The sequence below is a fragment of the Odocoileus virginianus genome, chromosome 28 (genome assembly GCF_023699985.2).
Source record: "Odocoileus virginianus isolate 20LAN1187 ecotype Illinois chromosome 28, Ovbor_1.2, whole genome shotgun sequence".
Taxonomy (NCBI): domain Eukaryota; kingdom Metazoa; phylum Chordata; class Mammalia; order Artiodactyla; family Cervidae; genus Odocoileus; species Odocoileus virginianus.
In genome coordinates, this window is record NC_069701.1 from 44,230,998 (window position 1) to 44,246,122 (window position 15,125).

General features: G+C 63.3%; 2 protein-coding genes across 6 annotated transcripts; both read left to right on the forward strand.

Annotated features, from left to right (window-relative positions):
* Positions 1-35: 35 nt before the first annotated feature.
* CEND1 (cell cycle exit and neuronal differentiation 1) lies at positions 36-3,061 on the forward strand. 2 transcript variants are annotated; one of them, XM_020912162.2, is made up of 2 exons: positions 36-139; positions 1,455-3,061. In XM_020912162.2, the coding sequence occupies exon 2, from the start codon at positions 1,552-1,554 to the stop codon at positions 1,990-1,992; it is 441 nt and encodes a 146-aa protein (XP_020767821.2). In that variant the 5' UTR covers positions 36-139; positions 1,455-1,551; the 3' UTR covers positions 1,993-3,061. The 2 variants fall into 2 exon arrangements, with proteins under 2 accessions (XP_020767821.2, XP_020767820.2); XM_020912161.2 differs by having other exon boundaries at positions 37-160.
* A 6,752-nt stretch (positions 3,062-9,813) lies between these two features.
* Positions 9,814-15,015, forward strand: GATD1 (glutamine amidotransferase class 1 domain containing 1). Of its 4 annotated transcripts, XM_020912093.2 has the most exons (8): positions 9,820-9,931; positions 11,336-11,412; positions 11,700-11,805; positions 12,094-12,201; positions 13,111-13,205; positions 13,594-13,687; positions 13,817-13,928; positions 14,010-15,015. In XM_020912093.2, the coding sequence occupies exons 1-8, from the start codon at positions 9,868-9,870 to the stop codon at positions 14,014-14,016; spliced, it is 663 nt and encodes a 220-aa protein (XP_020767752.2). In that variant the 5' UTR covers positions 9,820-9,867; the 3' UTR covers positions 14,017-15,015. The 4 variants fall into 4 exon arrangements, with proteins under 4 accessions (XP_020767754.2, XP_070314038.1, XP_020767753.2 ...); XM_070457937.1 differs by lacking the exon at positions 12,094-12,201 and having other exon boundaries at positions 9,817-9,931; XM_020912094.2 differs by lacking the exon at positions 14,010-15,015 and having other exon boundaries at positions 9,818-9,931; positions 13,817-13,932.
* The last annotated feature ends 110 nt before the right edge of the window (positions 15,016-15,125 follow it).

Below are 15,125 nucleotides of genomic sequence, written 5' to 3' on the forward strand. Positions count from 1 at the left end.
ACGCTGATGCGGTCCCCGCCCCGCTCCCTGCGCCGGGAGCAGTGCATTGTGGGAAACTCCCAGTCCTTGCATCCGCAGCCGCCGCCCGCCGCCGTCCGTCCGGTCGGCCGTGGTCCCGCAGAGAGCGCGCGGCCCTGAGGTGGGAGCGCCGAGCAGCAGCGTAAGGCGGCGGGGACTCGGCGGCGCGGGATCTGGGGCGGGAGCGGGGCGCGGGGCCCCTGGACACAGCGACGGTTCTCCGCTATGAAGGTCACCGGGGGCGCTCCGGGGCCCCCTGCTCTTCTGGGCGCAGCCGCCTGGAGGGGGAGGGGCAGCCGGTGACGTCAGTATGAGCCCAAAATAACCAAGGGTCTGGGGGAGGAGGAGCGTGGACCACCTGCCCTTTGGGAACTTGATGCCCAGCAGCGGGGTGCCCCTCCAGAATGACAGGGGTGAGGGGCTCTTGGGTTCCCTGGAAGTGGGACAGTCCTCCCCAGGACACCCCCGTTCCCGCGTGTGACCTTCAGGCGACCTTCACTGTGTCAGTGTGCATTGCCAGGGTGGGGTCCTGGGCCGCTGCCTCCCACACAGGCTCCCTCCCCCGGCAGGCACAGGTGAAGTTCCTCAGCCTCCCAGAGGAGCTGCGGACAGCGGGGTCTGTTTCCGGGAGGAAAGACGGGTCCAGAGTGGTGAGGCCACCAGCCCCCTGCCCCACGCCCGACTCTGTGGATCAGGACCAGGCCTTCCCTACTGCCCAGAGCGCCCAGTCTCTGCCTGGCCCTGCCTTGGGGGTGCCTGCCCCAGGCTCACCCCAAGGACTCCGTCCTCCCCCAGAGGCAGGCATGACCTCAGGGTCAGAAAGGGATCCCCTCTGTGAAGCTGGAGCAGGCAAGGCCGGTCCTGGGGTGGGCGCTGAGAGGGGGGTCCATGACCAGCTGGGAGCCCAGGCCTGTCGCTGCCCTCCCGCTGGCTTCTCCAGCCTCTGGGGAGACACCCTGGCTTTGTCCGATCGGGGTCCTGGTGACCTTGGGCCCATTATGACCCCATGTGCCTGAAAGCCCAGACTCTGGGTTCCCACGCTGGCCTCCCACCCCAAGCCCATCCAACCCCGAGGAGGGTACACCGTCAGTTCTGCCCAGACCCATGGGGTGCCAGCCACCTCCCCAGCCACACACCCTCCTTGGGTCTGGGTGGGTGCTCTCTTTCCGGTCAGGACCTCCCCACCATGGGCTGACAGGATGGACACAGGACATGCGTGGGCAAGACCATTTCACAGATGAGGGAACTAAAGCCTCTAGCAGGTCTCATCCCAACACCCCAGCCCAAAGGGGGCCCATGGCACCTGCCTGTGTGCTCGGAGAGGCTTCTCAGGAGGTGGCTGAGGCCAGTTGGAGGCTGAGCCTTGGGAGAGGAGGGTCCAGAGAGCTGATCGGGTCTCTAGACAGGACACCGGTCTCATCGGGTCTCCCCCTCAGGTCCATAGGATGCCCAGGGGTGAACTGTCCTGAGCTGCCTTGGTCCAGACGCCTGCCTGCCCCCGCGTTCCCTGCACAGCCCGCCCATACACCCAGCATGGAATCCAGAGGGAAGCCGACCAACAGCCCCAAGGCCGACACTAAGGCCACGGCTGAGGCCCGAGCCCCTGCTGCCATGGACGGGAAGGCCCCGTCCTCTAAGCCAGGGAAGAAGGAGGCCCAGGCGGAGAAGCAGGAGCCGCCAGCAGCCCCCACACCGCCACCTGCCAAGAAGACCCCGGCCAAGGCAGACCCGGCCCTTCTCAACAACCACAGCAACCTGAAGCCGGCCCCTGCGGCCCCCAGCACCCCTGACGCGGCCCCCGAGCCCAAGGGCCCTGGGGACGGGGCTGAAGAGGGCGAGGCCCCTGGTGGGGGCCCCGGCGGCCGAGGGCCCTGCCCTTTGGAGAACTTGACCCCACTGCTGGTGGCCGGGGGCGTGGCTGTGGCTGCTGCAGCCCTGATTCTTGGGGTCGCCTTCCTGGTCCGAAAAAAATGATGGCCGGTGGCCAGCTTGGGCACAGCCACATCCTGTACAGACCTTGGGAGTCTAGTGCATGCCGAATTCACACACTGCTATCTATACATATGTAATACCTATAGTGTGTCCCCCACATACAAGCAGAGGGAGAGAGAGGTGGACAGGCCCCGACAGCTGTGGAGACCCAGCCCCCTCGAGCGGTCCCCAGCACCTACCCCTCCGAACCCGAGGACAGAAGGAGCCCAGGCTCTGTGGGTGGGTCCCTGACACAGGGTGGGGGCTCCGCGTGGAACCAGGCACTGGTGGACAGACAGAGAGGCGGGCTCTGAACGTGGCCTGCCTGCCCAAGTGTGCCAGCCTGTGCCAAGGGCCCCAGTGGTCCTGTGATCTTCCTGGCAGCAGCTCCTGATGAACCCCCACGGTAGCAGGGCTGGGCAGGAGCCTGGGATGGATTCTGAGCTGGGTCCAGCCAGCCTGGGGACATTAAAGGGTGTGGCTGTTTGTCCCATTTCCGCTCTTTGCGTGTAGCCAGGATGGGGGTTCCTCTGGGTGGGCTGCCTCAGTGGGCTGATCCAAGGTGGGTGGTCACATTAGCTGAGTTTCCATTGCCTCCTGCCTGCTTACTTGAGCCCTGGCTGGGTGGACAGAAAGCTCACAGGCTGGTGTCAGAGGTGCTCTTGAAGTTTACCTTCTGGCTGGAACCCAGGGGGCCCCTGAAGCTGGGCCCTACACTTCCCGTCCTGAACCCCTCCCCATTCTGCGGCGGTTGCCCTGGGGACAAGTGAGAGCCTGGCGGGGAGGCAGCCGTGCCTGCCCAGCGCCCGCAGACGGCCCCTCCTGCCCACCCAGGGTCCTTGGGGTCTAAGAAGCGTATAAATGCAATAACAGGTTGAATAGAACCACTGGGCAGGCAACCATCACCCTCGGCCACAGCCCTGTCGAGCCTGCAGGGAGACTGCGCTCTGCTGGGAGCATGTCTTGGTGGCAGTGGGTACTGGGAGCCCGACGTGCCCTTACCTGACCAGCTGGCCACTGGAATCCTGGGCCTGAGTGGAGGTCAGTTTGAAATAAACTGTTATCTAAAGACTGGGCTGGTGTCCTCAACTGCATGCGGTCGGGAGAGGCGGGGCGGCCTGTCTGGGTGTGGGGTGTCACCTATCCACACCACAGGCTTTCCAGGGAGGGCCAGGGCCCCCCGGTGCCCCGCCCCAGCCCCTCCCACCACCTGGTGCCCTTGACCCGGGTGGGTTCCACCTGTGGCTCTGCCCAGGCCCGGCCCTACCCAGATGGCTGCGGCCCGGGCTTCCTGTCAGCCCTGGCCCTAGAGGACCCAGGCCCAGCTTGCAGGACCCACCCCCGGCCCGGACCTTGGGCCACCGTACCAGTGCGTGGGGTTGACTGGCCTGGAGCCGTGTCGGGAGAGGGGGCCGTGCCCCCTGCTGGGCCTCTGTGCCCCACTCTGCAGCAAGCTCGTGTCCCTGGGCGGCGGGGGAGGAGGCCGCTGTACGGCTTGGGGTTCCTCCTCCTGCCATCCTCCCCTGAGCCGACCCGGCCAGGCGTCCAACTGGGGGTCTTTGGGTGCAGGCTTCCTGGGAGCAAGGCTCCCCACCCCCGGGCTCCGGAAGTTTCTCTGCCTTTGTCAGCCTGGGTCACTCCCCCCACGGGCCTCCTAAAGCTGCTGGGCTTCCTCTCCGGGTACTCACCCCTGCCTGTGCACCCACACCTCAGGCCCATACAAACCTGGGGCGCTTCCCTGGGGCACGCGCCCCTCGCCCTGAACCACCTGGCCCAGGCCCGGCCACCGAGGGAGGCGCTGGAGCGCACGGCTGCAGCCTCCAGCCCGCCTGTCCACAGGCCCTGCAGCCGCCCACGCCGTCCCTCTCCAGCCAGCTGGTCCCCTCTCCCGCTCCCTCTGTTCCGCTTGCACCTTAAATGCAAAAAAAGAAAACAAGTCTCCTGCCGTTGTGGAGACTCGGGGCAGGATGGGGGTGGCTGTGAAGGTGAGTTCTGTCGCCACAGCCAGGAGCTGAGGGTCCGGCCCTCCAGACGCAATGGCTCTCTCAGGGCGCTGCCTCAGTTTTCTTAGTTTTCCTTTTTTATCTCTGTCTGCGCTGGCTTCACTGCTGCACACGGGTCTTCCCTAGGTGTGGCGAGTGGGGCTGCTCCCTAGCTGCGGTACAGTGGCTTCTGGTTGCAGTGCGGGCTCAGCAGGCGTGGCCACAGGCTGACTTGCTTTGAGTCAGGTGTAACCGCACCAGGGACCAAAGCTGTGTCCCTGCGTTGGCAGGCAGATTCTTCAGTCAGTTCAGTTCAGTCACTCAGTTGTGTCCAACTCTTTGCGACCTCATGGACTGCAGCACACCAGGCCTCCCTGTCCATCACCAATTCCCAGAGTTTACCCAAACTCATGTCCATTGAGTCAGTGATGCCATTCAACCATCTCTTCTTTGTCATCCCCTTCTCCTCCTGCCTTCAATCCTTCCCAGCATCAGGGTCTTTTCTAATAAGTCAGCTCTTCACATCAGGTGGCCAAAGTATTGGAGTTTCAGCTTCAGCATCAGTCTTTCCAATGAATATTCAGGACTGATTTCCTTTAGGATTGACTGGTTGGATCTCCTTGCAGTCCAAGGGACTCTTGAGTCTTCTCCAACACCACAGTTCAAAAGCATGAATTCTTAGGCACTCAGCTTTCTTTATGGTCCAACTGTCACATCCATACATGACTCCTGGAAAAACCATAGCCTTGACGAGACAGTCCTTTATTGGCAAAGTAATGTCTCTGCTTTTTAATATGCTTTCTAGGTTGGTCATAACTTTCCTTCCAATGAGTAAGCATCTTTAAATTTCATGGCTGCAGTCACCATCTGCAGTGATTTTGGAGCCCCCCAAAAATAAAGTCAGCCACTGTTTCCACTGTGACCCCCATTTTATCTTAACCCTGTGGGTGCACAGATTCCGGGCACTGAGCACCTTCACATTGTGGGAGCATCACCCCATCGGCCCTCGGAAACGACTCCTCTTCCCAAACTGACCCTCAGTCCCAGTTAAACACTTGCTCGTTCTGTCTCTATGCGCGATGCCTCTGGCGACCTCAGGTGAATGGAGTCATACAGGATTTGTCCTTTTGTGTCTGGCTTGTTTCTCTGAGCATCATGTCCTCCAGGGTCATCCATGCTGTAGCCTGGGTCAGGATTTCCTTCCTCTTAAGTCCCACCCTATGCGGGGACCACATTTTGTGTATCCATCATTCGCTGATGAACGCTGAGTTGCCTCCACTTGTTGGCTGCTGCGACTGTGGGCCCAGCACACAGTTCACTCGGGGACCTGCTCAGAGGTGGGGCAGCCAGGCGAAAAGCATGACACTCGCCCAGCGACACGGGAGTGAGCAAAGCCCTTGAGGTTGACAGCTCGTCTGATCAGGGCCACCTTGGGTCATTCTGTCTGCATGGAGCCAACTGCTACTGTTTACTAACTTCTTGGCTATCTGGGCTGTGCCTTTTCTGATTTTTCTGTTGGTGCCATTTATCTGTTTCTGCGGATGAGAGGCCTTCTTCTCATTTATTTGGAGGATTTTTTTTTTTTTTTTTTTAGTCGGGCTGCACGGCCTGGGAGATCTTAGTTCCCCGACCAAAGGTTGACAAGGATTGAACCCTGGCTGAGGAAATGAAAGCACAGAGCTCTAACCACTGGACCACAGGGCGCTCCTGCATGCATTTCTTTATGTGTCTCATATTCCAAGCCTTTGCCAAATGGCACCTATCTGTATTCAGTGGCTGGCTTGCATCTGTTTCCTGTGTCTAGAAGTTCCCAAATCTCAAGTTATCATGCATAACCGTTGATCCCTTTATTGTCTAACCTTCTGGAATCTCTTCTAATCTAACACTCTTAGCATTCACTCACAGAGAGGCCTTTAACCCATCTGAAGCTCAGGTTTCACGGGGACTAAGCCGAGGAGCTCGTGGTATTTCTCTCCCCCCGAGACGACATGGGCCAGGATCAGGCCGTGAAGGGCCCCCCGCAGCCCCTGGTGACTGTCTCCTGCTGCCACTTTGCACACTGCCAGGGTCTTTCCTGAGCCTGCGTCTGCCTGCACCTGCCTCAAGCCCACACTGAACTTTTGTGATACTAGTTTGTGATCTTCTCTGGCTTCCATCTGCAATGTGGGGGACCTGGTGTTCAATCCCTGGGTGGGGAAGATCCCCTGGAGAAAGGAAAGGCTACAGTATTTCGCCTGGAGAATCCCATGGAAGTCCATAGGGGTCCCAAAGAGGACACAGCTGAGTGATTGCATCTCAGCTTCAGGGATGCTATGTTTCTCTTGTTCCCTTATTTCTTCTGAATTTCCACGCATGCTCAGTTACTGGTGGCCCCTTCCAGGGAACGTTAGAATGGGGCAGCTGAGGTCCCCAGGGTGCCATGAGGGTTCTGAGGCTCAGCTTTTTAAAAAACAATTATTTCTGTGTTTATGGCTGTGCTGGGTCTTTGCTGCTGTGCGTGGGCTTTCTCTAGTTGCGGTGAGTGGGAGCTGCTCTCTTCTCTGTGGTGAGCAGGCTTCCAGTTGCAGTGGCTTCTCTTGTATCTGAGCACAGTTTCCAGCCCATGCAGGTCTCAGTAGCTGTGGCTTGCGGGCTTAGTTGCCGCGTGATGTGTGGAGTCTTCCTGGACCAGCAACCAAACCGGCATCCCCTGTGTCTCAAGGTGGATTCTCACCACTGGGCCACCAGGGAAGCCCCTCAATTTCTGGTTCATAGCATACCTAAGCTTTAGGAAGGTAGGGATGCTTCCAAAATGATAAAAAATAAAACCTCTTGGGGACGCCCAGTGAAAATGAAAGTCACTCAGTTGTGTCCTCCTTGCAACCCCATGGACTATACAGTCCATGGAAATCTCCAGGCCAGAATACTGGAGCGGGTAGCCGTTCCCTTCTCCAGGAGATCTTCCCAATCCAGGGATCGAACTCAGGTCTCCCGCACTGCAAGTGGATCTTTACCAGCTGAGTCACCAGGGAAGCCCTGGCTGACTTCAATGACCTTCACTACAGTACCACTTTTGAGGTCTAAACAAAATACCAGATATAAAAAGTACTCAGGATATAAGAAGTTCACACTGTAAACCCCACGCAGGCTTACAAGGACATCTGAAAGCCAGGAGAACTCAGACAGTAGCAGCATGTCCAGGGCCAGAGGCCCCGTGGCAGGGCCGCCAGGGTTAAGCTGGGTCACACGTGGGGTCACTGTACGGGGATGCAGAAGGTGCATGTGGGAGTCCAGTTTGCTTTCCTCTCTAGCACCCTCTCCTCCTCCGAGAGTGTGCAGCTCCCTTCTGGGGACCCACCTGGGACCTCATTCTTGGTGCACCCGGGGGAGGGGCAACCCAGTGCTTCAGGCCAGGTAGGGGCCTCCAGAACCTCTTTTCCTCCACCAGGGCAGAGTGGCGAAGGCCTGGGGAGGGCAGAGCTGGCCAGTGACTCACTGCTCTGGACCCTCCCATGGTTGCCGAGTGGGGCCTGGACTTCTGGGCCTTCAGCCCTGCCCTGGTCATGGCTCCCTGCCCTCAGGGAGTTAACAGGGCAAGGCAGGCAGAGGCTCCTGGCATCCCAGTGACTGACACCGCCCTGCCTGCGCTTCTGTCTGGGGCCTTCAGCCCGTGGAGCCGCGCTGGCTATCAGAGGGCCACTGAGCAGACAAGAGCCCCATGCCGCCACCTGCCCCCCGAGAGCAGCCCCTGTCCTGGCTGGAGGGCAGCGCACACCTGCTGCATTGCAGAGAGCGCTCAGGAGATGCCCCTGGGACCCACGCTGGCGCCCCGTCCAGCTCTGTGGGATCTGGAGGTGTGCTTGCGGGAAATCCCCTTCAGATGCTCCTCTGGACCCCGCACACCCCCAGGCCTCTGTCGCTCCCTGTCCTGATGTCCTCGGCCCTGGGATAGGCCAGACTGGGGCAGGGCCTGCCTTCCTGTCGCATCACCCCTCTCCAGGCCACAAAACGCCACTGCCTGACAGCCGCTGGTCAGGCACTGCCAGCCTGGGGGCAGCAGTGGAACCAGCGTCTGCGTATTCTCAACAGTCCTGCCGATGCTTCCGCTCCAGGTGCAGGGACCCTGTGCCCAGCCAGCAGTGATGGCCTCAGCAGTCCTAGGTTTAGGGGCCACTGCAGCACCACACACAGGTACTTGGGATCTAAGTCTACGGACGCCTCCCAGCCCAACCTCGGCCAAAAGAGAGCCCAGAGCTGAGAAGCTTGAGCCCTGATAGGGAGAGGGATGCTTCCTGGCCCGGGACCTGGGCCCCTCTGCCGCCTGTCTGGGAAGCTGGGCTGCCCATGACACACCCTCCCTGAGAGAGCCTCAATCCCAAGTACCTAGATGGGAGGTCCACCCAGCAGGCCGACTGAGATAAAAGGGCACTCAGGGCAGTCCTTGCGTGGGGTGTTCTCAGAAAGGGAGTACTGGGTAGACAGTGCCTTGGTGCCCATGGGCTTTGAGGGATGGTTAGGAGTTTGATGGGCAGAGAGGTGGGTTCCAGCATTCAGGAGATAGAAATAGGAAGTGAAATGGCTCCCAGGGAAAGGCTCAGATATGCTTTGAAAAGAGGAAGTTGCCAGGGGAGACAGCAGAGGAGACCTGAGGCCCCACCGGGCAGAGAGTCCCCCAGAAGCGGCCCCCAGTCACCTGTTCTTGGTGTCCAGGGCGAGCAGGTTCCGGGGACAGGAATGAAACGCTGCTGCAGGAAAACATGACCTCTGATCCCCAGGCACTCTGTGCCTCAGGGGCCCAAACAACTGCAGGAGCCCAGGTTCAACCTGCCACAACCCCAGCAGCAGAGCCCTAGCCCAGCCCCCAGGCCTGCCCTACCTGCTCCTGCTCCACTGGGCACTCACTGTCCGGTGATCAGGAACTTGCATAGCGTGCAGGTGGTGCCCAGGGGGAGGCAGGTGAGCTGACACCTCAGATGTGACCCGGGGCAAAGACTGTGGGGGGGGGGCTCAGCAGGACGGGGCGGGGGGTCTGAAGGGGGAGCCCCTTCTTCTCACCTCTAGACTGAGGGATGGACTAGGAGACAGTCACCTGGCCTGGGCTGGGCTGCTGGCCCTTCTGGTCCTGCGCCTGCCCTCAGAGGAGCAGACAGCTGCCCGCCACTCCTCCTGCAGCGCCCACCATCATGCCCAGGTGCAATGAGCCACCCGGCCCAGGTGTTGGCCTCAGGGCCAGGCCTCAGTAACAGGCGCCTCCTCACCGCTGCCCTCTCCCACGTGAGGGTAGGGGCCCTCCCTAGTATGAGAACCTGCTCAGGAAGCGGTGAGACTCCCAGCCAACCCAGGGGACACCTCAATCGCTCTGACAGGTCATCTTGTGGGAGTCCTCCCCACTGGACTCAGGGGCCGGCACTGACAGGCAGAGCACTGCCAGACCCAGAATGGGGCTTCTGGACGGGGAGGCCGCATGCTACCACCGCATGCCACCGCTGTCCTGCAAGTTGCCAAATGCCACGAGGAACCCATTCCTTGCAGGCTGGCCCGCGGGCCCGACCTGGGTTTCGGAAGGGGCAGGAACCGTGTTCCCGACCGCGAGCGGTGGTCGGGCTAGGAGTCTGCTCCCTGCAGCTGCGGTCCCGCGGCCCAGCTCAGACCTCTCTGCGGACCCCCGCGGCCACGACCGCGGACGCAGTCGGGGAACGCCGACGCGGTCCGGGAACGCGCCCGAGGGCTCGCGGAGGGCGGCGGACTTGACCCGGAATCGGACCCGGACTCGAGTTGGGAGGAGGGGCCAGAGACGCTTAGCCCCGCCCTCAGGCCACGCGGCGCGTCACCGCGCCCGGACGCGCGCCCCGCCGCCCGTGCACGCGCCCCGCCGCCCCGCGCACGCGCAGTCGTGCTGGCCCCCCGCACACCCGCCATGGCTTCCGAGCGGCTCCCGAGCCGGCCCGCCTGCCTCCTCGTGGCCAGCGGCGCCGCGGAAGGTGAGGCCCGCGAGAGCGGGGTGGGGACCGCGAGCGCTCCCGCCCGAGCCGGACTTCGGTGGAGAGCGGCCCGCGGTGGCGCTCGCTGCGGGCTGGCCAGTGAGCCCGGCCGCCGCCCGGGGACGCGGTGGGGGACTGTTCCGGAGCCCTGCGGTTCGCGGGCCGCGCCCCCCGGCTGTGTCCCGGGTGAAGGTGCGAGGGGAGCCGGGCGGCCGGGCCCCGCGCCACTAGCGCCGCTTCCCTGCCGAGGCCTCGGGTGCTCAGGGCCGGCGGGCGGGGCGCCCGGCGCCTCGGCCTCCGCTAGAAGATCGCTCGGCGGGGAGCCGGGACGCCCAGGCGGGTCCCGAGGTCCTGCTCTGGAGCCTGCCTCCGGCCTGACTTCAGCTGCTGCCCAAGTGGGCGAGAAGGCAAGGACAGCGGGTCACGGGGTCGCAGTGTGCTGAGCCCCAGGCCGGGCCCCTGAGCTGTCCCCCAGAACGGAGACACTGAGGGGTACCCAGACCCTGTGGAGAGGCCAAGGCTGAGCCACTGAGAGTGGGGTTCAGTCCTGGAGTCGTGGGTGACTGCTGGGAGCAGGGTAATGGTGAGGAGGGGTCGCGCCGGCCTGGGTGTGTCCCCGGGAGGGACGTTGAGGACATGGGTCGGGGGCATGGCTCTGAAGGGTGCCGGGCTCTGTGGGCAGGATGAGTAGGCCCTTCAGAGGGCCCTGGGCCAAAGCCGGTGGGGTAGCGGGGGCTGGAGGAACCGGGCAGAGTTGGGGAGACTGCCTTTGCCAGATATGCAGACTATCTACAGTGTGCATGTACTGATCCCCTAGACTGGAGAGAGATGAGGTCCGAGATGAGGTTCAGGGGTGGAGTGCCTTGATTAAAGGCAAGGCGGAAGGATGCAGATCACGTGACTTCAGAAGCAGGTGTCTGTGATGGGGCCTCAGCCCCAGCCGGGAGCCTTCTTCCCCCTGGTCGCAGAGAAGAGGGCCCGGCACAGCGCCAGGGCTGGGGTGGCGCACAGGAGCCAGGAGCTCCGTGAGGGAAGGGGCCCACCGCCCCATCCTGCATGTACCCCGCTTCCCCGCGGACACAGGCCGCGGCCCGTGCTCCAGAGCCACAGGCCTCTATCACTGCCCCCCTCTGGCTGAAATCGCCGGGTGTGTGGGGGTGTCAGTCCCTGGTGATGAAGTGTTAGGGAACCTCACACTTGGGTTTGCCTTCTGGAAAAGGCCTGTAGTGGTCAGACTGGGGGGAGAGAGAGACCCCCTTCAGGGGATGAGGGGGCCAGGGGGCTACAACTGCTGCCCCAGCCATGTGCGGAATGGGCCCTGGGTGAGGTGGGGTGAAGGGCTGCTGCCCAGGGTGGTCGAGGCCGGGAGAAGCCCCAAACCCAGCGGCCTGCGAATCTTTGCAGGCGTGTCGGCCCCGTCCTTCCTCCACTGCTTCACACTGGCCAGCGCTGCCTTCAACCTGCAAGTGGCCACCCCCGGGGTGAGTCCAGTTCCCCTTGTCTCCAGGAGAGTGACATCATCCCTGGGGGGACCTAAGGGGCTGGGACCCCAGGGACGCTGCCCTGAGAGTCCCCCCAGAGGAGCCTGGAACACCTGCTTCCAGTTTACAGGCGGGGACTGCGGCCAGCAGGGGCTGAGGGGCTGGGCTGACGGTGCCTTGTCCCGAGGGGCTGCCAGCAGTCCCAGCCCTTGTCAGAGTTTTCTGGAGCCTCCATGTGCCAGAAGCAGGGGGTGAAGTGCTGACCCTTGGCCTCTGGGCTCCCACAGGGGAAGACCATGGACTTTGTCGACGTGAACGACAGCAATGCACGCTGGGTGCAGGACTTCCGCCTCAAAGCCTACGCCAGCCCCGCCAAGCTGGAGTCCATCGATGGTGCGGAGCCTGGGAGGGCCTTGGGGGTGCAGTTCCCGCTGGGTCCTGACCCCAAACTACACACCTGTGTTCCTGGAGCATTCAGGGGCTTGCCACAGAGCACCGTGACCATCCGGGCCATGTCCCGTCCGGTGGCCAGAGCTCCCAGCAGCAGAGGGAGCTGGCGGGCAGGCAGGTGGTTGGCGGGTCTCGGGAGCCTTAGCCGGTGGGGCCGGCAGCTGGCCAGCAGCAGCAGAGAGCCAGCTGCTGGCCTCGTCATCTGTGACTGACCGGGCTGTGGTCCCCCAGGTGCCCGCTACCATGCCCTCCTCATCCCCAGCTGCCCCGGGGCCCTGGTGGACCTGGCCAGCAGTGGGTCCCTGGCTCGCATCCTGCAGCACTTCCACTCCGAGAGCAGTAGGTGGCCCCAGGCCCGGGCTTGGGGGGCGGTATGAGATTCATGGGAGAGGGGACCCCGCTAACAGGGAGGAGAGTCTGGTGGGGGGGTGGGGGAGGTGGTGTTCGTGGGCCTCGTTGGGGTTCAGGTTTTGGTGGGAATGCCGAGTCATTTCAGGAGCCGCCTGGGGTCAGTGTGGAGCGCCATGGTCCTGACCAGTGAGTGGACAGGTTTACTCAGCGTGTATACACGCGCGTGTGATATACACACACGAAGGAGGGGCATCCCTTCCACCACTGCCCCTCCCTCAGCCTGGTTCCCTCCGGGGCTGTGGGCTGGGAACCCTGCCCCCTGCAAGGTGGGCAGGCAGGATGCTGGCTTGGTTCCTGGTGGGGTCTGTGGGTGGTGGTGGGGCAGGGGGCTGGGAAAACTGCTCTGAGGAGACGTGTCTGCTCCAAGAGGACGTAGCACACTGCCCTGGCCTGGCGTCGGGACCAGCAGGCAAACCCAGGGCTGCACAAAGCGTCCTTTGTTGGTGGAAACGGGGCCTCCACGGGCAGTGCTTGTCCGGGCACTCAGCCGTGGGAACGCACTTGTGCCAGGCTGCCCTCTCAGAGAGGTGCTTGGAGCCAGGGGCCTGGGGTTGAGCAGAGGGCCAGGGTCCCCCCCGCCACTGCATTCGGAGGAGGGGGCTCCAGGAGCTGCCCAGAAGCTGGGTCAGGCGCCTCTGATGGGCAGAGACGGTGCTCCCATGTGAGGGGTGGACAGCAGCCACCTTCCTCCCGCCAAGCCTGGCTCTTGGCCCCTGAACAGCTTGAGGGGATCTGAGCTCTGAACAAACCCGTCTTGTCTGGGAGGGCCGGGGAGGTGGGGGTGTTGATGGGGCCTGGGTGGCTTCTGCCTCAAGCCGGTGCTGGCCCTGCTTGCAGAGCCCATCTGTGCTGTGGGCCACGGTGTGGCCGCCCTCTGCTGCGCCACCAGCGAGGACAGGTCCTGGGTGTTCCAAGGCTACAGCGTCACCGGGGTGAGTGCGCATGGGTGGGGCCCCTGGGCAGGGGGGATCGAGGCCCCTGGGGGGGGCAGCAGTTGTTGGCCTGGTCAGGGCTCAGACCCCAGCACAGAGCAGGGGGCTTGGAGCAGGGGCCCCTTGGGGCCTTGTTCCGTGCCCGAAGAGTGGGTGACTGCTTGCGGGTCCTGGGGGGGATCCTCTGGGGGCACTGTGGCCCCCCTTGTCGGGCTCTGTGCCCTACCCTCAACCCTGAACTCTTCTGCTTGGACTTTTCTGGTGGCCCCGTGTCCGGATGCCGGGGAGGACCTGGGAAGCTTCACCCCTGCTGTGGACCCCTCCCCATGGGCAGTCTGAGGGGGGCGGTCATGGCACCCTGACCCTGGGCACTGCCCCTGCCCCACAGCCCTCCGTGTATGAGCTCGTCCGGGCACCAGGTTTCGCCCACCTGCCCCTGGTCGTGGAGGACTTCGTGAAGGATGCAGGGGCCTGCTTCAGTGGTGAGCGGCTGGGCTGAGCATCTAGAGGGCTGTGGGAGCCCCAGCTGGGATGGCGGGGCAGGGGCGGCAGGGTCTCGGGAGCCGCCCTGCACGCGGCCTGAGGCCCCAGCGCTCGGGGGTCTCCTGCAGCCAGCGAGCCTGACGCCGTGCACGTGGTGCTGGACCGCCACCTGGTCACCGGGCAGAACGCCAGCTCCACCATCCTGGCCGTGCAGAACCTGGTCTTCCTCTGCGGCAGCCGGTGAGGGGCAGCGGCAGGCGGCGGCAGCGGGACCCTGCCTGGTGCCCGGCCCCTTTGTCTGAACTGGCGTCTACCCCGCAGGAAGTGACAAGGCCCTGAATCAGGCCCCGAGCAGATGCTGCCACCTCCAGATGTCCTGGGTGTCCCCCGAGACTCTATGTCATGACACCCGGCCTGCCTGGCTCCTGGTGGAACTGCTGGGGGACTCTGAGGATCCTCCCTGAAGGGGTTGGCCTTGGGGGACAGGCCGTGCCGCTGACCATGGTGGGTCTCCCTGGGGAGGGGTGGGGAGGCAAGCAGGCTGCCTGCCAGCCCTGGAACACAGTCAGTCCTGGGGGGTCACAGAGCCTTCTGGGAAGCTGGGGCAATTGCTGGCCAAGACCCCGGGGTTCCGCTCCTGTGCTGATGGTCTTCCCAGGCCTCCCTGTGGTGTCCCCACCCCTTTGGGCCTTGGTGGGGGCGGACGCTGGCCTGGTGCATGGTCTCAGACCCGATGGTGACCCCATGTAAGGCCAGGGTGGACTCAGGTGGATGCTGCGGCGTCTCCATGTCCCTTCTGATATTAGGAGAAAGGCTCGTGGGTACAGCACACGGCTGCCTGCCAAATGGTGTCCAGGTCCTGACGGCCAGGCCTGCTTCCAGGTGGACGTGGCGTGAACTCCTCTTGGAGTGTGGCCGGCCATCCTGGGGTGGCGAACAGTCCTGGGCTGCCAGGTGGCTGTCCAGCCAGTGGACTCCAGTGCAGCCTGGGCGCGCTCCAGCGTCCTCAGGGTGCCCGCCCGGCCTGTGGCTCACAGCTGAGCCCCGGAGCTGCCCCGCCCACGTGTGTCACCTCTCAGCCTAGCTCTGCCCTGGTCAGCCCCTCAGGAGGAGGAGGGAGGCAGCCAGGCACCACAGACCAGGCTGTGGCCCTCCACGCGCCCCTCTGTGCCTGCAGCTCCAGACACCTGCTGGCCTCCACACCCTGGGCCTGGGCCCCTTCACCAGCCATCCCGTGTGCGGCACCAGCTGGTGATGGACCTGGCTGGACAAAAACACTTATTAAAATGGTAACGCAAATAAAAAAGAGAAAAATGATGACACCTCAGGGGCATCTTCTGAGTGTCCGTACCTGACCTGGGCAGGCTCTGCGGGGCAGGGCCCTCCCTAGCCCTCCTCGCTGGCCCCGCTTGGCTGGGTCTCCAGGCCCAGGGCAGT